This window comes from Melanotaenia boesemani, chromosome 19 (assembly GCF_017639745.1).
Source record: "Melanotaenia boesemani isolate fMelBoe1 chromosome 19, fMelBoe1.pri, whole genome shotgun sequence".
NCBI classification, from domain to species: domain Eukaryota; kingdom Metazoa; phylum Chordata; class Actinopteri; order Atheriniformes; family Melanotaeniidae; genus Melanotaenia; species Melanotaenia boesemani.
The window spans coordinates 27,193,730-27,216,584 of NC_055700.1; the positions used below are offsets into that span (position 1 = coordinate 27,193,730).

Here is a 22,855-nt window from a genome sequence, read left to right on the forward strand (position 1 = left end):
AAATGGTTATAGGAACTGAAGGCCTTGGCTAGTTCCTTTAAGCCCGAATGTGCAAAAAAAACGGCTTGGTTCCTAAAAAAGTTATAGGAACTTCAAAAGGTTCCTACAGTCGGAAAGGGGCTATGGACACACAAGAAAAGTGTGTGTGTTTGTGTGTGTGTGTGTGTGTGTGTATGTGTGTGTTTGAGAGAGAGAGAGAGAGAGAGAGAGAGAGAGAGAGAGAGAGAGAGAGAGAGAGAGAGAGAATGAAAAAGAGGCATGTGAGAAGGAGAGGAGAAATAGAGGACATGTCGTCTGTATTAATGAGAAGGACAAGGAGACAGGAGAAGACAACAGAGAGACACACCTGGAGTCATTAGGAGGACAAAAGCAGGTGAAAATCTCTATTATGAATGTGTAGGACTGAATGAATTAGGTGAAAGGTCAACTGGCTCCTCACAGCTGAGATTGCTAAGTGAGATGTCATGACAACAGCCCTCACCTTTGCTGACAGGCACTGACAGTTATATCTAAGCCTGGTACACACTTAACGACTTTTGCGCTGTTTTTGTTTAGCCTCTTCCCGCACTCGTACGGCAAACGCCCGATCATCATGAGATTTCCCTGTTCAATTATCATTTGGTCTGAGGTGTGTCTGAGATTTGTCCCGATAATCCACTCCGAAATGGGTCATAGCCGACAATCGGAAATATTGAACATGTTCTGTGGAACACCGACGACTCATGCATTGTGACTGCATGAATGGTGATGTGGTACAGAATGTAGCCAATCAGACAGCGAGCTGGCTGGGCCAAAAGGAAGTAAATAAAGTCTGTGTTCATGCCATCTCCAGTCTGTTATTTTTTTCAGTTCTGGCTATTTCTGCTAACAATAGTCCCAGTTGTGTTTAGTTGTGTTTTCCGATTGTTACATTTCTTCTTCGATTTTTGCCAGTTGTTGCTATGGTTCTTCTTTTACGTTTCAACATGTGTTCGGTTCGGAGGACTAGATTGTAAATGAGTTGCGGAACAGCATTGTTATGTGTGTGTTGTTCTGTGATTACATTATCGTAGCCCACCACACACATTACGATCAAAACTGATTTTTTTATCTTCAAGTGTGAGGTCTCGACCAGATGAAAAATCTCATAAGATTAAAAAAATCGTTATGTGTGTACCAGGTTTTAGAGAGAGACAGAAAAGGAGAACCGGTGCCCTCACTCTGATCAACATTCCGAACTCTTCTTCGCTGAGAGAAAACCATAAGAGATATCAAAATAATTTTTTCACCGTGAGTACCAGTAGGGTCTGAGAAACACAGGGATATAATTTATTTTCCTGTAATTTGAACAGAATTTAAACGGTGGTGAGTTCAAAAACACATGAGATTTGAGAGAAAAAGAGCTTCTGTAGAATGGGAGTTAAAGGGAGAAAGAAGTAAACTCTGTGATGCTTGTAGCTCTGTAGCTAAAAATCTGTATATCCCAGCTCAAAATGAGGTGATGTCTATTTGAACCCAACTTAATTTGCTTCGTTTTGACATATAATTTGTGTATGTAAAGTGAAAACTCTGGCCGTGAGACACATTTGTTTGAACTTGGATTAGAAGATTTTATTTAGAGTTTGGCTAGAGTGGAGGCGGATTTTGGGGATTTTGTCATTTTTCCTAAAATGTAACCTGCGACTGTGTCAAAACCGTAAAAGTTATATAAATATCCTTTGAGTCAGTCAAAGTTTTATTTTTCGTGACCCGTTTAAACTTCGAATGATTCTATGTGGAAATATGGCTAAGTTGTAGGCTTCCAAAGTGACCTGGGTGTTTGGCTCATCCTGGCAAATCCTATAGGACAAAAAAATCAAAGTAGCGAATTGCGTAAACACCATAAGACTTTGTAGAGAAAAAGACAAAGTTCACCATTCCCTATCGAGATGCACGTTTTCATATAACTTTTGTGGGGGTAGAGGCAAAACTGTGGGAGGAGATACACGGCAAAGTTTGTGACAGAAACGGAAAAAGTTTAACTAGAAAATTTCAAGTAATTTTGATGGATACCAATGCACCTGTTGCACCCCTGCCCCTGGCACGCCAGCCGTGTGGCCATAGCCGCAGTGGCATCAAAAGGTATCAACTAGTGCGAGGGAGATGCCTTGAAATTGATACAAACATGGCTGTGAATTTAAACACATGAAAATCCCACATGGCCACTAGGTGGGGATAGAGTCGTTTTTCATGTACAAACATGCTCAGGTTGGTACTCTGATTAAAACTGGCAAATATCACTGCGTTTGGTCAACTGAGTTCCAAGTTAGATGCACTTCCTGTGCCATGGGGAAGGACCGAAACCTCACAGGAAGTTTTTTAACATCATAGATGCAAGAAGTCAGTCATTATTTCAATACTGAAGTCATGAAGGGTGACATTTATGAGTTAGAATTGGTTTTACAGGTATCAAAGGGTTAAAATGAGAGGACTTGTCTACATGTAGATTTCTTCAGACTGGCACTGGAGTGAAACATGTTCAGTTTCGTGATCTCAGAAGCATGAATTAAACATCTGCAGAATTCAAGGTGGCCAGTAGGTGGCGCTGTAGTCGTTTTTCATGCACCAACATGTTCAGTTTGGAACTGTAATTACAATAGGCAAATATCAGGTTATTTGGTCAACTGAGATTCGAATTAGAGCTACGTCCTGTTCAATGGCGAAGGATTGAAACCTCACAGGAAGTCATTTTTATCATGATGGTGCAAGAAGTCAGTCATCATTTCAAACCTGAATTCATGATGTGTTTCTGCTTCCATCATCTTTCTACTTCAGTTGTGTTTCTACTGCCATCGTGTTTCGACCTCCATTATCTTTCTTCTTCCATCGTGTTTCTTCTTCCACCATCTTTCTACTTCCATCATCTTTCTACTTCAATTGTGTTTCTACTGCCATCATGTTTCTACTTCCAATCATCTTTCTACATTGTTCGTGTTCCATTGTGTTTCTACTTCAGTCATGTTTCTACATCCATCATCTTTCTACTTCCATCATGTTTCTACTTCCATTGTGTTTCTACTCCTGTCTTTGTTCTACTTAAAATGTGTTTCTACTTCCATCATATTTCAACTTCCACCATTTTACTACTTCCATCATGTTTCTACTTCCATTGTGTTTCTGTTTCCATTATATTTCTACTTTGATCGTTTTTCTATTTCCATCATGTTCCTACTTCCATCGTCTTTTCACTTTCATCATGTTTCTACTTCCATCGTGTTTCTACTTCCATTGTGTTTCTACTCCTGTCTTCGTTCTACTTAAAATGTGTTTCTACTTCCATCATATTTCAACTTCCACCATTTTACTACTTCCATCATGTTTCTACTTCCATTGTGTTTCTGTTTCCATTATATTTCTACTTTGATCGTTTTTCTATTTCCATCATGTTCCTACTTCCATCGTCTTTTCACTTTCATCATGTTTCTACTTCCATCGTGTTTCTACTTCCATTGTGTTTCTACTCCTGTCTTCGTTCTACTTAAAATGTGTTTCTACTTCCATCATATTTCAACTTCCACCATTTTACTACTTCCATCATGTTTCTACTTCCATTGTGTTTCTGTTTCCATTATATTTCTACTTTGATCGTTTTTCTATTTCCATCATGTTCCTACTTCCATCGTCTTTTCACTTTCATCATGTTTCTACTTCCATCGTGTTTCTACTTACATCATTGTTGTGACATAACAGTGTTGACGTGATAAAGATGTGATGAAGGAAACAGTCAGAGGGCTGGTTGGTGAAAGAAGCTGCTCATTCAAACTGAAATGGAAAATACTATTAACTCCATCCATCCATCCATCCATCCTTCCATCCATCCATTCGTCCATCCATCCATCAATCCATCTATTCATTATAGCCAGTATGCTTCACTATTTTGTGTGATAAACATTTATTAGCTTGTAGGATTATATTAATAAGCTCAGTATATTGTGTGATACACTTTGGCCTATTTACATGGTGGAATGTTTCTTATATAACATAGTAGATATACAGGCTTAGGACACCCACGCACGTGAAACTATTTTAATAACTGCAGAAGTTGGTATGCAAACTCTCTGTGAGTGTCCAGACACACAAACAGGTCCAAATAAAAGAGCAGTGACTGAGAAGTGGAAATTCTGTCCAACAACAGAGACAAGCCAACCTGGGGTCAGATGTTGGGTGCGGTGGGGCCACCTCCTGGCCTTGGACCTGCATAAAACCACTGGGGCTCAAGTTAAGTTTCGTTCTTCTCCTTGTGAGCAAAGACACATTTTGTCTGCTTGTTAGTGACAACCAGAGCTCTGCACCAGCACATTCAAATTCTGATGTAACCTGAATTGTAATAATAAATCTTTTGAATAAAAATTACTGTTTTCTCTCCTGATTATTCCCAAATCAACGAACACGCGAATCCTTGACCAGGTAAAGCCTAGGATTCAACACCATCCATCCATCCATTCGTCCATTCAGCCATCTGTCCTTCCATCCATCCATCCATCCATCCATCCATCCATCCAGGGAGCAGTCAGAAAGCTAGTTGGTGAAAGGAACTACTAGTTCAAATGGAAATGGAAAATACTATTAACTCCATCCATCCATCCATCCATCCATCCATCCATCCATCCAGCCGTCCAGTTTTATTACGTCTGCCAAGACTGAAGTCATGTACTTGGTTTTGTTGGTGTGTCCATCTGTCTGTCAGCAACATAACTCAAAAAGTTATAGCTGGATTTTGATGAAATTTTCAGGAAATCTCAGAAATGGGATAAAGAACAAGTGATTATATTTTGGGGGTAATCCAGGAACCTTTTAAAGGTTACATTACTATGGCGATTGGGATAATTTTGCCATTAGAGCTTCTAACTAAAAAAAAATCTATGCCTGCCATCATTTTCTAAAAAAAAAAAAAAAAAAAATACAAAGGCTTGGTGGAGGTCTGTGCACTCTGAGTTGCTTCTAGTTTAAAAATTTAAATAATTTTGAACCATTTGCTGCCACTTAGCGGAGTGTTATAGATTTTCCAGGATATCCATTCTGATCCTATCCACTCCAACTTTTTCACACTTCTTTTACCGTGCTAATGTTTGAGTGAGATGGATGCAGGAAGAAATAACATGTAATTGGGCCCTTTTTTCATCAGTTTCTTTGAAAGTTTCACAAGTCCTCAGGGATCAAGTGAAGAAGCGGAATCTAACGATCAAAGCTGTGAACATGGAGGTTGTTGTTGGCAAAATGTCCAGAGTCTGTTTTATTTTTAGCTTTTCAGCCTGATTGTTTAAAGTTTAAAGAGAATAACTGAACACACAGGCAGACCTACAACTTTAATCATTTCTTGCTGTTAAATTATGAACAGATCCGAAGTTTTTTATGTGAATAAGATGAAAACATGGGGTTCAATTGGAGTCTTAGACAAATGGAAACAGGAACTGTCAAACGGATTGAGATCTGATTTGTTAAAGCAAGGAGAAATAGATTTTCATGGCGATCAGAGGCTCATTAGACAGCTCTACTCCCAACTCATATTCGTTAACAGATGAGGAAGGTGGGATTGATTTCTCCAAGATGTTTTCAGTCTTTCTGATTAGAGATATAAACCGAGCTAGAAGAGATGAAGAGATGGGTGGACTTAAAATACTTAACATCACACTAGGTTTGATTATAGATATATATGTGTGTGTGTGTGTGTGTGTGTGTGTGTGTAAGGGATAATGCCTGACGAGGTGTCCATTATCATAAATTAATATATGACGCAGAGACGTGAACCGTCCGATGTGTATATATATCTATATATATATATCTATATATATAGATATATATACACATATATATACACACACTACCATTCAAAAGTTTGGGGTCACTTCCCTATTGAATCCCATGGCAAAGTGACCCCAAACTTTTGAACGGTAGTATATATATATATATATATATATATATATATATATATATTCGATTACCTAAGCTCTAAATTTTTAAGCAATAAATAATAAATTAGATTTCTAGTTTTACCAGTCAACCAGGTAGGCTTTGGTGGTTTAAACCATGCCACGTTCGTATCATGTGGCCCAAAGTGGGACAAGAAAATATCCTTGACACCAATAAACCACCAGCAGCAGGAAGCATTGATCCAAGGCAATTTAAACCATTGACCATGTCACCAAATACTGACCCTACCCTCTGAATGTGGAGCTGAAATGGAGACTCATCTGACCAGCAACGTTTCTCCATCTTCTATTGTCCAATGTTGGTGAGTCTGTGTGAATTGTAGCCTCAGTTTCCTGTTCTTAGCTGACAGGAGGCACCAGGTGTGGTCTTGACCATGTCTTCATGACTAAATGTATTAAGATGCTGCCATGTGATTGGCTGAATAGATAGTTGTACCTATCTATTCAGTTGAACCTGGTGTGGTCTTCTGCTGCTGTAGCCCATCTGCTTCAAGGTTGGACCAGATGTCACTTGTTAGCCTGGCTTGGATGGTGGCAAATCTCCTGTGGGCCACATGTGGTCTAGATATCAGTTGTAGGTCTGGACGTGGATTACACCAAGTATTTTGTGGTCTTAATATGGAAAGCTTTCCTTTGATTATGGCATCATTCTCTGTGCCATTGTTGCTATAAGCTTCTGCAATGCCACAAGATTTATTTCCATCCAGTGTTGCATTCATTTTCACATGATCTTGTATTGATGATGGAGAGAGAATTAACTGAGCTGAATAGACCTAATCTAAGCTAGCAGTATCTAAAAACCAGATATCTGACACAAACCCTCATTTACGTCTTTATTGGACACAAAGTCAACATCAACACACCTTAAATACAACACGTTTATACGATGCACAGTAGATTAAATCTTCCATGTTTTACATCAAGCGAAGCTCATTTACATGCATCACATCACACACTCTTAAATATCTAGACGGTCACTGTAAACGATTAAAACTACAACATGTAGTGTGAAGTGTGTTTATGCTTGAAAACTAACACAGCAGAGGAAAAGCTGAGTAATGATCTTATGTTTCAGAGGAGGAGGATGGAAAAGGAAAAAGAAGATCCTAAAATAAACGTTTAAAAATTAAAAAAAAAAAAAAGAAAAAGTTCTGCATTTTTCTGTAAATATGTGTTCTGCTGGAGAAACAGATCCACAGAAGATTCACTTCCTTCACCACAGACCCTTCTTTTTCTGCTCGGATGACCCGATCCTCCTCACTAGTTACTCACTCTTCAGCTTTTTCTCTCGGCTTTTTCCTCTCTTCTTCTTTTTTTCTCACCCTTCCTCCCCCAAGAGGCTGCCAAAAACAGATTTCCTCAAACTGTTAAGAGTGCCGGAGAAGACGAAGGATTAAGATCTCAGAGCTGTCAGGGTGCGCCGGACTTGACGTGCTTCTCTGAGTGGTTTCAGAAATCCCTCGGACCAGATGGAGGACTTTTTTTTTTTTTTTTACTTATTTCATATTTTCTGAGTAGCAGCAGAACTTGTGAAAAGCTTTGACACGCTCGGGTTTACAGGTGTGTAACGGTGTTAGAAGCTTTCTGACAGCACTAATGAAACTGACAGAAGACGGAGGGGAAAAGACGGGAAAAGAGAAGGATGCTTAAAACCAAAACTCCTCAAACATCTCACAAAAACCTTAAACTATCACTCTATAAACATCATATCTGTATAGTTTATAAACTTCTGAATATCTTTCTACATAAAACTCTGAACACTAAAAGGTTGACATTTTAAAGTAGGAAGGTCCAGTTTTGGAGGCTGATTCCTGCCTTATAAACACAGAATTAAAGCAGCTTTTAAGAAATTTTATAAGACTTTATATATATATATATATATATATATATATATATATATATATATATATATAAACACACATACATATGTATTTATATACTTTAAACAAATCCTTGATAACTTTGGCTTTTTTTTTTTTTTTTTTTTTTTTTTGGCCGTAAAACCAAAGAAAAATGCAAAACGTGATCTTAAATGGACTGGAAATTGAGTCAGATGGAGGAACTTGTCAGTGCCAGACAGATGTAGCACAAACCAAAGTACATACACGAAACAGCAGACAGTAAACATCATGCAGAAGCTCTGATGATACTTAGACTGGATATGTACAGTTAATGAAATAAATATAACATGATGGTGTAAAAGTTTGTTAAAGTTAAGAGTACAAGGAGGAAAAAATGACCAAATTCAAAAATATTCAAATTAAATCAGTGAATCTGGTTGAATGAATGAAACGGTCCTTTGTTTACATTCCTTTGTAGCTCCAAAAACTGTAGTAGTGACTGGTGCCAGTGGACCCAATTTAATTTTCCAATTTAGTTCAATCATTTAAAATGTGCCCAATCGAACGGATGGAGGTCCATCTGTGTCCTGAGGTGAGGCTTCTTTTTTTAGCTGTGAAGGATTCTGCTTTTAGGATGAACATTTCAAGTGAGAATGTGTGTTTAACGGTGAAAATACACTTGGGTGCAAATACATACGCACACATATATCCGCGTGGAGCTTGGAGTGGAGGGAAAAGCTTTAGAGGTGTCAGAAAAGTGAGAGCAAACACACACATTTAAGCAGTTTGAAATGTGAAAAGCATGTCCTGGTCCTACAGAGGTTGGGGAACACCACACGGACTTCACCAGCTCCATGAGGAGAAACTGATCCAGTCCAGAGATGGAAACAGAAGAACATATGAGGTTTTTCCTCCTTGGTCTCTGTTAAGTAAATGAACCAAATCCTCCATGACACTGAAAACATTTAATGGTAAGATGCTCAAAGTCAGAACAAAAATCAACTAAAAACTACATGAGAAGTCAAAATGAATTAAACAGCAGAGATGTGTGACATCCAACAAAATCAGGAAATAAATAGGAATGATGATGTTTAAATGATTAAAAAAAACAAACACAAATCAAGATGTAAACAGGTTCCTAACAGTTTCTAAATATATACAAAGCAAATTTACTCACACTTTTCACTGTAGGAGATAAAACTAAACCTGGACCTGAGCTGGGTTTCTACTTTTCTGTTTCACAATTTCACTTTGAATGAAAACCACCCAGACCAACAACTAGCCAATAATTCATGTACCCAGCAGGTGGACCCAGCTGCAGAACAGACACAAGAACAAGATCAGGGCTCAGCTGAAGATGCGGACCGAGTTTAGACCATGAAGCGATGCTCCTTGCCGTCGTGGGCCATCAGGATGACGTTGCGATTGGAGGTCCAGATGAGACGGGCCAGCTTCAGGTGGTTTTGGGACCCAGGCGATGCCGGCTGGACCGGAGGTACTTGGTAGGTCTTGATGCAGCGGAGCTGAGGAGCCGAATTCAGCATCCCGATGCTGCCCAGCAGACTGGTGTTCATCTGAGGAGGACCAACAAAATACATTCAACTCCTTGTCTAATAAATCCCTGTTTTTATCCTGTAAGAGTTAAAAGAAATGTTAACCCTTTGATACATCATCTCCACTACAGTGGACACCTATTAAAAGGCTTTTTTTCTAGTATTTGCATGCATGAGGAAGCTTCATTAAACATCAGTGAATCTAATGACTCTCCTCAGCATCTGCTATTCTGCCCTCCGGGAGTGCAATGCCCTCTGTATGGACTAACTATCCTCTCTTGGTTACCATTCGGCCACATTTTTCCAGTCTTAATGACATACCAATGTCCCTCCTGTAGATCCTGGTGGTGTGGATCAGTGAGCCAATATCTCGCTCACACGGATGTCATCCATGTAGAGGAGGTGATGGTGGCCCCATTCCTGAGTCGGTAGCCCTAGCTGGTCTTGTTGATTAATTGGCTGAGGGGGTTCAGGCCTATGCAGAACAGCAGTGGGGACAGAGCATTTCCTGGCCTCAAGTTGGCCTCAAGGGTGGTCTACCACAGCTTCATTACGTTTGAAACAAAAGCTTAAGAGTGTTGCTGATCTTGTACAGCTTCAGGCATTCCAGGATCCATGAAGGTGGCATTGAGTCATAGGCTTTCTGGTAATCGATCCAGGCAGAGCACAGGTGGGTCTTTCTGGTTTTGCATTATCTGGCAAAAGTTCTATTAACCAGGAGCTGGTGTTTTGCTCCTCTGGTACCTTTACCAAAGCCTTTCTATCTGTCATGTATTGAGCCATGTGCCCACTTATCTTAGCTGCTATGATGCCTGACAGGAGCTTCGATGTTGTGGAGAGACAGGTTATCGGCTGATAGTTGGATGGGATTGTTCCCTTTCAGTATCAGGACTGTCTATCCCTTGGTCAGCTATTCAGAATGGGTCCCATCTTGACCCCCAGTTGTGTTAGCGTCTTTAACCAGTAGGCATGGATCATGTCTGGGCCAGGTGGTGACCAGTTGTTCATACCTGAGAGTCTTTATTGGATGTCTGCAACCATGATTGTTACTAGACTTTGTTCAGGGAGGGAGCTGTGGTCCACTCTTCGTTCTTTTAACCACTCTGCTTCACTATTATATGATGCCCCCTTCTCCCATATATTTTTCCAGTATTGTTCAGTCGCCACCAGTGGTGGGTTAGCGTGTTTGGTATTATTTCAAGTGTAGCTAACAGTGTAATTCAAGTCTGAATTTTGAGAAGCCGAAGTCTTGCTTCGACCAGCTGCTCTGCATGATATATCCACATTTTAAATGTGGGATCCAATAGAATTGGTAAAGAGGGAAACATCTGGGACCCAGAAAGACTGACACCTGTGGTCATCCAATGAAGCTCCCACAGAAACCTGCATTTTAACCCACAGGGCCTCTGACAACATGGGAAGGACAAGAGTCTGAAACTGGACACAGCTTCCTTTGTCTGAGTGTGTTTGCATGTCTGTGTGTAGGGGGGGGAAAACAGAACAGTGAGTTGAAACTCTATCGTTTCCTCACACACACACATGCACACACGCATGCACGCAAGAGCGTGCACACACACACATGCAGTCAAAGCGTCTGCCAGCTAATTACCACAGCAGCCGTCTTGCCGGCGCACCAGCAGTGGTTTATGCTTACAGTAATGCCATTAGTATATGTGTGTGTGTGTGTGTGTGTCCACAGACAGCCAAGTCAGAGGTCGTAAAGACCTTTCATTCAAAGTAACAGTTCTGGGAAGAGATAAGAAGTGTGTGTCGAGGGGTGTGTGTTTATCAATTACTCATGTGATTGTTCATCTCGTTGTTTATGTGGAAACTGTCTTAGATTAATTGTTATATATTTGATGTTCAATAAATTGAAGAAATACACTGAAACAACATTTATTAAAATAAATAATGCACCATTTTCAAGTATGCAGAAAGTTGATAGTGCATCTTGATTAAAACTGATGTCTAAACTATGTTCTGCTAATAAAAAAAAGCCTGAAATTAAAAGTCAGAAGCTGATTTGCTCAGAATGTGTCCGTCTTACCTGCCAGAAGGAGATGTGGCTGTCAGCGTTGGAGTAGGTTGCTAGGTAACGGCCATCAGGGGCGAATGACACGGCTGTGATCGGACCTTTGTGACCGTGGATGTTCTACGAAAGAAAGACAGGTGGAGGGTAGTTTTAATACAAATGAAACTCACCCAAAGAAACAAATGTTGGACCAAAATCTGTGAAAAACAGGTCAGTTAATGAGGTGAAGAGGAAAAAGACTGAAGTGGAAAAAGAAGAGCTTCCAGCTCTTGGGGCCCTAAGCCCTGCCCCCTGGCAGCCCTGGATGGCTGGTACAGGGTCGGCGGCTGCCCATCTGGGCCCACCGGGACCTGTGCCCCATGACCGTGGGGGGCTCTGGCTGGGGCCTTCCTCTGCCACCCTCTGGGTGGGTTCAGGGTCATCTTTGTGGTGGGGTGACATGGGTTCGTGATCCGGGATTGCTGCTGATCGCCCGGGTCTCTGGGCTGGAACACTGGGGCCCTAGTCTGCGTACAAGTGTGGCTGCATTCACACGATCGCACTCATCTCTGATCACTCTGCACTGACTTGTCCAGTGGGTTTATACACTAAGAGCTACTTTTGTTTAGGTTTTTTTGTGCGTTTCTTGTACTTTGGTTGTCGTAATTCATGCAAGTTGTTTGTTTGTTTTTGTTATTTATTTATTTTAGTAGGTCCTGATGATTGTCAGTTTTGTTTTTTTGCCTGTAAAACCTGTAGGAAATATACAGGAAATACTCATATGTATATCTGTACAGGTGTAGCAGTTGGTTATCTGGTGTTAGATTGGACTGAAGGGATGTTGCCTTCACTATTCTCCTTTTTTTAAGAAACCTACTAAGAAATTCTGCTTGCTATGATGCTGGACATGAGGAGTTTAAAAAAAAAAAAAAAACTGTCTGGTTTACATTCAATTATTTGACTTAATTTGACTTTACTAAAATACTTAGTCAATTCTTGGTTATATTTATGAAATATCAGCACTTAGTGAGGGTTAGAATGAAAAACAACTCGATTACAAGTTCAAAACGATCATGTGATCAGGCTAAAATACATTCTTTGTGCACACCCCATCACCTTAAAGTGTAACTACATCTCCTGATTTCAGCGTAACTCCTCCCAGTGTCAAATTTTGAAAAATGCTTGAAACTGCAAGGGTTGAGGTGGGAGGTGTGGGGTGATCAGGGGGCGGAGAGTGGGCGGGTCAGGACACACCGGCAGAAATGATTGACAGACAGCAGCTCAGCTCACTGGCAGGATGGAAAGCGAGATTCACAAAGCAGCTACACCACAGAGCGTCTTTGAAATGGAAGACTTTTCCCTTCTTGAATCTCCTCAGCTACACATGAACCAGGTGGTCCTGAAGCGTATCAGTCTGAGCCGTTAGCTCAGCGCTGTTAGCTGGTCTGCCAGCAGCTCCAGCAGCTCTGGAAAGCTGTGAGACTCGCAGCAGGTTGTGGCAGCTGCTGGAAGTTGCTGCTGCTACGATTTGAGTTGCTGTCTGTTGCCAGATGAGGATCAGCAGGTAAAGAATAAAGTCTGGTGTTGGTTTTACACCCCACAAAAGTACAAATCTGTCACTAAAGCAGGAATATTTCATCAGAAACCTTGTGAAAGAATAGAAGTCTGAAACTAAAAATTTTCTTGTAGAGAAGCACCAGAACAGTTCTACATCATGAAAAACAAAACCTGGTTTTACCCTGTAGGGGGCGTTATGACATATTTTGGCCCACAAAATCCCATTTTTTAAAGAAATTAAAAAATAACAAATTTTATCAACAGTATAGGTGGTTTTCATCACAATTAAGTAACACTATGTTGTTTACAGCTCAAAAAACATATTTTACGGTGCACTACTGCTTTAATGGATATTGCAAATTACAAATGTGTTCCAGTGCTAATGCTTTGAACATAATACATCATTTTTACGTGAATCAACAAATAACACATGGGGTCATTTTTAGTGGTGATATTCTACCATTATATGAACTGTAAAGTAGTGTTACTAAGGTGTTTTTTTCTAAAGAAAGGAATAAACAGATGGGTTCTCATACGTCAAGAAAACCAAAATGATAGCAGCATACCTGATGATTTCTCTTGGTGCTGTCTACAAACTGTAGACGCAGCTGGAGGTTCAAACTCACTTCAATAAACTGTTTTCTGTGACAGCATCCAAATGAAAAACAAATTTGGTTCTTGTCTAAATTTCATTGAGCTGTCTTAGAAGAAGTCGTCCCTTCAACTAGATTTTCCTTGACAGTAAGTATTTGGTTGAGATGAGATAATTCCATCAGAAGACTGGCAGCTTCTGGTCCAACAGATGCTGCCAGTCACCTCCAGAACTCAGGGGACAAAATATATCGCTGCTGAGCTGCACGTAACGCAATAAACTGTCCCACCAGATGCAGGGTGTGTAACGCAATAATCGCACTCTGAGAAATCCTCACCCGGCCTCTGCCTGCGACTGGGATTACAAACTCTTACCTCCAGATGAGATTAAGAGCCGTCGCCATGGGCACTCAGACCCTGAAATAATAACCCGTCTGTGGTGATTAAAGCTGAGAAAAATAATAACATCACAATGAAATGAAAATCTCATATTTTTCATTCATTCTCTCTCTTCTTCTATTGGGGGAAATCTTATTAGATTCCGGCAGAGTTGGACTGAGAGTTGAATTCTTTTGTTTTCTCTCCAGCTTTTTACACATTCTTCCATCTCTCATTTGGTTTGTCAGACTTTCAGCTTAGTAATTCTTGCTCCTCTATCATTTTCTTTTCAGGGAACTCCCAGATCTCCAGGAGAGTCAACTCAGTTTGCAAACAATCAGCAGAAATTCAAATACAGAGGCCACTGAGTGAAAATAGCTACACTATTTGACAGAAGATGGTACAGCTCTGAGGCATCACCAGACCCCATTTACTGGGCCAGTGCCCCAGTATAAATGCTACCATTATAAATATTTATCATACATTAATTCAGATCATTTAGACGGGAGAAGATATATATTTCAACTCAAAAGGTGAACCACACACACGTCACGCAGCGGTGAGCACAGCACAGTTTGAGGTCTCGTAACGCCACAAAAACAGTCAGTTTTATATTATTTTTATAAATGAAACCAAATGGCCTCATACTAACTGAAACACATCATTGCCTGACTTCTGTAGATGGATATCAGGAAAATCTTCACCCAAAACAGGGACAGGGAAGCAGCAAGGAGAGATGAGAAAGAGGGAGGTAAGACTGCGGTGAAATCAGTTTTATTTGGACCGGAGTGACCAGCGTCTCGTTAAGGGACCATCAACAAATTCTCATAAAGGACATAAAACAATATTTTCATACTAAAGAAAAGTGGACTTCTGACATCAACAGCGAAACATAACACATATTTTTTGTTTTCGTACAGGGTGCCAAATCTTTTGAACTGCTTCAAATTTTAAATGAGATTTTAATAATTTCTTAAGAGAAAAAAAAGTCCAATAGCTTCTAAACCAAGTGACCCAGTCACTTCAAACCAAAGCTGAACTGAAGCAGATGACGATCCAAACTTTAAGAACTGACTTTAAAGCTGAGTCACAGTCAAGTGATCGACCACTTTGTGGAATTGAAAGATAGGCAGTACGCTTTAATGCTCAAAAATTTAACAAACTGTTCAGAATGAGTTAAACTATCACCCTAAAAACCAGGTAATAACCATTACTGTGGAGTGTGTATGAAGAACGTGCTGACCTGCCATCGTTTGTTGTGGCATTTATGCTTTTGCTGCCATGTTGAAAGTGTTCTGTTTGTTAAATATGTTCTTACACTCATTAATATCTCACTTAGTATTTTTTGGTAGGAATGCGGCAGTGGCACAGGGCAGTGTGTAAGTGAGTGTGTGTGTGTGGGGGGGGGGGGATCCTAGCAATGCCCTGGTACAATTACACTAAAATATCAAATATGCTAAAGATGTTTAGCCTCTTAATAACTGCATTATTTCTAAGTTGAGAAGAAGTGTGAATATACCTGGGATCGCTGACAGATAAGTTACAAAAGCTGTGTCCATTAATGTGGAAAATAAATTAAATTAAAGTAAATTAAGAGAACTCTGCGATGGCCTGGTGACCTGCCTCTCACCTGTTAATGCTGGGAAAGGCTCCAGCTTCTCTGCAACCCTTAATGGACTAAGCGGTTCAGAAAATGAATGAATGAATGAATGAAATTAAGAGAAAACACAGCTTCAGCATTAATAAAAAATGTATCACTGAACACAGATGGAGGCTAGCTAAATTAAAAGATAACAGATTAATATTTGCAGAATATTTTTGTTTGTGTGGTATTAAGAAGATGGTGTTTGTTATTGTGACTTAGATAAGGATCAGGTCACATTTTATGACCAAGTTATTCAGAAATCCAGGTAGATCCAAAGGCTTCACATTCTTATTCATGTAACGGTAACTGTTCTAAAGCCAAAGCTGCAGGTAAACTTTGGTACATTCACCACATTTATCACACTAAAAAAATAGCTAATTATTGTGTTTTTTGCAATAAAACTGGACTTTTAATAATACATGTAACATTATTAGCTTGACCTAAATCAGACAAAACTAAAGTGCTCAAAGCTGGAGTCAAAGTACTTTTTCATGCATTTGTGCAAATAGACTCAAACGGTAAAAAAAAAAAAGAGGCGATATCCTCCTTTTTACTTTAGTCAATAACTTTGTTTCTTTCTCATCAAACTTACTGTGGCTCTCCTCAGGTGTGTACGTAAATTAATTATTCCACAAATGAATATTTGAAGATGAGAAAACTGAGTTAGACTTGTTTTGCTTTCCCTAATTTTCATTGTATAGACGTGTGTTCCGTCACAGTTTATGTGCCTTTCAAAAATGAATGGAAATGGTTTAAAAAAAAAAAAAAAGATTAATAAATTCCTACGATCCATTATACTAAAAACAACTTCATGGCCATTTTAACGATGCCTGAGTATTGTCTTGCTTTCTTGAGGTCATCGTAGCAAAAATGTGAGAGAAAACCTCCACGTCCTGCAGGGAGAAACAGACCACAGAGTATAACTGTTGAACGTGCATTAAATATTGATGCTTTCATATATAGTATGATCAGAGAGTGTGTTTGTTCCACAGTGGACTGCCTACCAAATCAATCAGCCTATCAGAGAGCAGTGAAGCACATTGAAACCATTTACAGCGCTCTGTACTGCAATACACCTGACCCCTGAGGACTGGACCGTGTGTGTCTGTGTGCGTTTATATATCATGCAAATCAACTTGTGGGGATTTTCTGTAACTATAGAAACCAAATTGTGATCCCAACAGATCCAAAGTGATTTTTTTTTCCTTTTAAGGATGAAGACTTGGTTGTAGGTCCTGGGCTAAAATAAGGTTATTGTTTGGTTTAGGGAAAGCTTTAGGAGTTGGTATTTTGCTATGATGGTTAAGGTTATGATAGAAGGTTAGGAAATACTCTCCATCAATGCATAATCCCAACAAGTGTATTATTTTTGTTCTATTTATCTGCCCTAAGATTGAGAGTTCTTAAACCTCGCCCCATACATTCAATGAAGTGGCAAAAAAGAGGTAATTATGCAGTATTTGCTTTAAAACTCACTGACCATATGAAGCAGAGTCAAATACTGTCTGTTGATTTCTTCAGTGCATTTAGTCAAAGAAGAAAGAAGTCATATGGGTGGAAACTGGACTAGATGATGTCAGAATGCAGGTCAGAGTCTGGATCTACTAATGCTACTAAACATAAAAAAATAGCTATTTGGGTCTTTCTGAGTGACTGACTCCCAGAAGATAAAACCCATGATTCTATAAAGGATTTTGTATTTAGATGCGTTTTCATAACCAAATGAATTTTGTCTGCATTCTCTTGAGCTTCTTCATAAAAATTATGAATATTGTACCCTGAGAAGGATATGTGGTCAGTCATTTATTCATTCATTCACAAGTTGGTTTCACTACACAGTAAAAAAAAAATTAAAAAGGTGTTTTTATATATAATATAAATATACATATATATATATATATATATATATATATATATATATATATATATATATATATATATATATACACATATATATATATACATATATATGTATATATATATATATATATATATATATACACATATATATATATATACATATATATGTATATATATATATATATATATGTATATATATATATATATTATATATTAGTGCTGGGCACATTAACGCATTAATCGTGCGTTAACGCAACGCTTAATTAACGCCGTTAATTTTTTTTAATCGCGCATTAATTTTTTATTTTTTCTTGCTGGCCGCTGGCTTTGATGACACAAACATGGCGTCCATGTCTCTCTTCCCTGCTGCAGCGGTGCATCTGACGTGATCGGGAGAGAGTGGGTTTATTAAAAAAAAGAGATGTTTTCTGTCTGGAACAGGAAGAAGAAAAAAAGAACCGACGTTTCTCTTTGTTAAAATACATGCAGATGGACAGAACATTGTGATTTTTGGACGGGAAACTTTTTTATTATTATTTTTTTAATAAATACGGTTTTAATTTATGCAAGACAGTAAAGGTAAGACATGCTTTCTGACTTTTACAAACATAAAGCATAAATCGGGTCTTCTTCTGCCTCAGGTTCGGTGATTCTTGGTCGTAGCGACATGAAACTTCCAGCTGTGGAATCTGTGAGATGTGAGCTTTCAGTAGAGGAGTCGTTTGTTCGTGTTCATGCTGTGGGGTGGACACGGGGAGACATAATTTGTGTTTACATATTTTTCTGACTTTGTGTAGCTGCTTTTTAAATAATTTGTTGTCTTAACTGTGATTGTTGGTGATAGAAATGGTTTTACTGAGCTGGTAGCTGAGATTCTGGACTTTCTGTGGATACCACACATGTTTATAGTTACATCTACAGACCTGACGCTACACCTGGAACGAGATGTTAACCCTTAACTCCCGGTAGCAGAGGCTGAAAATTAAAGTTTAGAGAAATTATAGGTCAGAATGAAGGTGCATGGATGGAAGTTATTGTGCATATTGTGAATATTTCTCTCTCCTCACCATCTAGAAGCTGTGAGATTCTCATCCTGCTTTCTGTCTGTTCACCTGATGCTGATATTCATCACATATTGTTCCTTCTGTGTTTAGAAGGAAGCAGCTTCACAGCTTTAAATTCATCCTGCTGACTTTTTACCTTTTAGTTAGTAAATCCTGAACATTTCATCCTTCTTTCTCATAAATATTTGATTTTATAAATATATATACGAAGAAATATTTTATCTGAAAATTGCTGCTAAACCTGTTTATGTGTTTAGTGCAGGGGTCTGCAACCTTTCCAATCCAAAGAGCCTTTTTTCCCTCAGCCAGCTAAATAAAACTCCTTCAGAGACACAAATGTTACGAGACTTTTCAAAAAGGCAACTTAATATATATTTTTAATGAAGAGCCACCATAGGATGTTTGTTATTTTTGAAGAACCACATTTTTATCTTCATTTTTAAGGGTTTAAAATAAAGAAAAACATAAAACCTTTACAACAAAAAAAAAAGAGGATAGACAGACTTTCTGCTAAGGAATGCAGATATTTGTGGAAAATGATGTAAAAGAAAGAAAAAAAAGTCCATGGTTTCCAACCTAATGACAAGAAAGATAGATTTAAAAAAATATTTTAGCCACGTATTTAGAGGCATTGTGGAAGATCCAGAGAGACACTTGCAGCGCCAGAGTTGCAGGTTGGAGACCCCTGATGTAGTGTTAGTAAACCAAAACTTACTGCATTTTCTTTATATAGCTGTAGGCCTTTTTTTTTTTTTTTTTTTTTTTTACCTGTCCTGTCCAGCGTCCTAACATACAGAACGGTGGTCTGTGTGCCATAGTTTGCTTGACAGATTTGCTCTACCAAGGGAGACATGTTATATACATGGCTGCCCTTGATATTTTTATTATTTTTATTGTAATCTTATTTTCTTTAGTCTTTATATGTCAGTGCCGAACCTGACAGGTAGATAGAGGAAGAGAGAAAGAAAAAAAAAAAAAAAAAAAAAAAAAAAAAAAAAAAAAAAGGAAGAAAAGGACAGGATTAAAATGTGGAAATAACAGTTGTCTATGCTGCCCAGAACATATCACAAAAAAAAAAAGCAACAATATAAACTACCACAGTACTACATGATACCCAAAGAAAAATAGGATGATGACGATGATATAAAAAATTACAATAGTCATCAAACGTACCTGCAGACAAACGTACCAACACACAAACATCAGCTACATCTAGTGAGAAGCGGATGGAGAGACGAGCACATTTGTGAGCGTGCACGTGTTAACATGCATGTGTGGCCATGCAACAAGGAGGAAATGTGTACCCGCAAGGGGGCCGCGATCACGCCGCACCCCGAAGCATCAGCGGGGGACGGGGGGAGCCCGAGGTCCCAAAGGCCAAGCAGGTCCACAGAGCACCAAGCCCGGGACAGCCAAAGCCGACAGAGCAGCAGCCCACCCGGACCAGAGCAGAGGGGCCTCCAGACCAGAACCCCCGGCACGACGGGGCAGGGGCACCGGGCAGCCCAGAACGATGGCTAGCAGGCCCAGCGGACGCTGGGCGCTGCGGAGGGCAGGTGCCCCACAGGCCCAAGGGCCACCCATTCCCCCCAGCAGAGCCCCACCCAGGAACCCAACGGGGCCCGACCGCCCCAGGCAAAACCACCGTGGGCCATGCCAACCCAACACCAAGGCTAGGCACCCCAGGGACAAGAACATGTCCGCAGGTCACCCCCCCCCCCCCTCCCCCCCACCCAAAAAAAAAAAAAAAAAAAAAAAAAAAGGCCTTTATTTTAAAGGTAAGAGATTTATACACATATATATATATATATAAATATATATGTGTGTGTGTGTGTGTAAGAGATAATGCCCAACAAAGTGTCCATTATCATAAATTATTGGACGACGCAGAGGCGTGAACCGTCCAACGCGGCATTGGCTACCTCGGAGGGCATTATCCCACTTATACCATGGTCCATTAAGAAGAAAAAATATTAAATAAATTATTAATGCGTTAATGTTGCTTTTTGCCGGTAAAATTGTAAGTTTTTCACAAGAAGCGGCTGGCTGGACTATTTCATTGTGACACGTTGCCAAGGTAACCGGCTTTAACACAGAACCGGCAGCTCGGTTGGCCGCAGTCATGTTACGTGACACAAACATTTCAGAGGGCAGGTGCTGCTCTTACAGCTGGTGTGTGTCCAGAGGATGATGTAAAACTTTGTTTCAAACAGTCAAAGTCCACAGATAGTTTCCTACATCGTTAAATAAGCCTGAATGCTGCTCTGATCTGGCGTGTCTGCAACCCGGTGTCTGAGTTTCTGTTGCCATGGTTACCAACTACCATTTAGTCAGTGCAATAATTTACAACAATAAGGCTATTTGACCGGAACTTCTTTTTTAGGTGTCTATTATCACTTTTTAATTGACACCCTCCAGCCAATCAGAATCGAGTATTCACCCAGACCATGGTATATATATATACATATATATATATATATATATATATATATATATATTATGTATTCCAGACATAACATGACATGTGGAACCTTTGTCAGTGCACAAATTCAGGTACACTGATTGAACTGAGACACACGTCAGAGCTCGGCTAAATCAGTGTTGCTAATTTAACTACTTTGGTGCTATATTTAGCAAGTTTTCAGATCCATCTAGTGACTATTTCAAAAAAGCACCTAGCGACAAATCTAGCAACTCTTTCTGTTGTTATTGGAAGCATTTATTTGTTAGAATTTTGATGATTACTGCTTACAGCTTATGAAAATCCAAAAATCAAATCTCAGAAACTTAGAATAGTGTGAAAAGGTTCAGTGTTGTAGCCTCTAAGTCCCGCACTCTCATCAATTAATTAATCCAAAACACCAGCAAAGGACTCCTGAGCATTTAAATGGTCTCAGTCTCTTTCAGTAGAATCTACCATCATGGCGAAGGTTGCTGACCTGACAGTGGTGCAGAAAACCATCACTGACTCCCTCCACAAGGAGAAAAAGCCTCAGCAGGTGACTCCAGAAGAAGCTGGATGCTCTCAAAGTGCTGCATCAAAGCACATCAATAAAAAGTTGAGTGGAAGGAAAAGCTGGAACAACCAGCAGGGATGAAGCAGAAGGAGAGGATGGTCAGGAAAAGGCCGTTCAGAAATGTGGGGTAGCTTCACAAGCAGTGGACTGAGGTTGAGTTAGAGCTTCCAGAGCCACCACACACAGACGGATCCTGGACCTGGACTTCACATGTCGTAGTCCTCTTGTCTAGCCACTTCAGATGGACTCTTCAAATGGTCAACATTTCTGTATTCAATATAATTTTTTTTTATTGATTTCAAGCAATTTTCTAATTTTCTTGAGATTTAGATTTTTGGGTTTTCATAAGCTGTAAACCATAATTATCAAAATTATAATGAATAAATGCTTGAAATATCTCACTTTGCATGCTTTTAAGTGCTGAAATAAATTAAGTTTTGTGTGAAACGCTTTGTATTTTCACCTGTATATAGGCAGTTCTGACTTAGTCTACTAAGTATACTTTTCACAGCAATAGAGTCACGCTGCCTCCTATTCGGACTGCTTTGTCTGGACTTCTCTGTCCACATCTTTGGTGACATCGCACGGACAAACGGAGACTAAGTCAGCACTAGGGTTGCAACTAATGACTATTAAAACGACTAGTCGACTACTCGGATTATGTATCTCATAATTATTAAATGGATCTTATTTCACTTTCAGCTTTGAAATCTTGCATGAGGTGGTTATGTAAGTCCAACGTTCCTCCTCTTTAAATGTTCGAGCATTGCAGACGTACTTCCGTGGTAAACAAAGGCCGCTTCACAAATCTCACATGCATTTAATTTATTTTATAGGTTTATCGTGCAGTTGTCCCAGACTTTTGACGTCCTCTGCCGCCGTTTTGTTCCGTGGTCGGTCGCCATATTTTTCCCCTGGTGGATTTTTTTGCCCATGTGCAACTCTCAGCAAAAGTCGATGGTTAAATTCGTTGTCGACTGTTTTTATTGTCGACTATTGTCAACGTCGACTAATCGTTGCAGCCCTAGTCAGCACTGTATAACCGGTGCCAGAGCAATTTTGCACGGCCAATCACCGTGCAGGTTCCACACCTGCACTTTTCCCTCATTTTTATTTATTTATTTTTTATTCTTATCCTGTGTTTTGCACAAATGTGTATGCCGTAGTGTCTCTCTGGTAGTCTTAGTGTTTGTGCAGCGTATGCTTCCTCTCTTTCCTCTCATGTTGTTCCGGGAATCATGACGCTGTCAGTGATCAGCTGATCGGCTTTTCTGTCTTGTGTATGTTTTTCTGGATCAGCTGAGGAGGAGGAAACTAGCAGTTCATGGTTCACACCGGCACATATTTATCCCAAAGTATTGTTTTTAGCTGGACCTTCTCTAACACAGTA

The 22,855-nt window shown here is 39.6% G+C and overlaps 1 protein-coding gene across 3 annotated transcripts in view; it reads right to left on the reverse strand.

The window, feature by feature from the left end:
* Positions 1–7,942: 7,942 nt before the first annotated feature.
* LOC121629944 (WD repeat-containing protein 7) overlaps positions 7,943–22,855 on the reverse strand; it is a 165,461-nt gene continuing 150,548 nt past the window's right edge. For all 3 annotated transcript variants that reach the window (XM_041969889.1, XM_041969890.1, XM_041969888.1), the window contains 2 exons: positions 11,390–11,494; positions 7,943–9,363 (listed from right to left, as the gene is read on the reverse strand). In XM_041969889.1, coding sequence (XP_041825823.1) covers positions 9,160–9,363; positions 11,390–11,494 — 309 coding nt within the window. In that variant the 3' untranslated portion in view covers positions 7,943–9,159. The remainder of the gene's footprint in view (positions 9,364–11,389; positions 11,495–22,855) is intronic.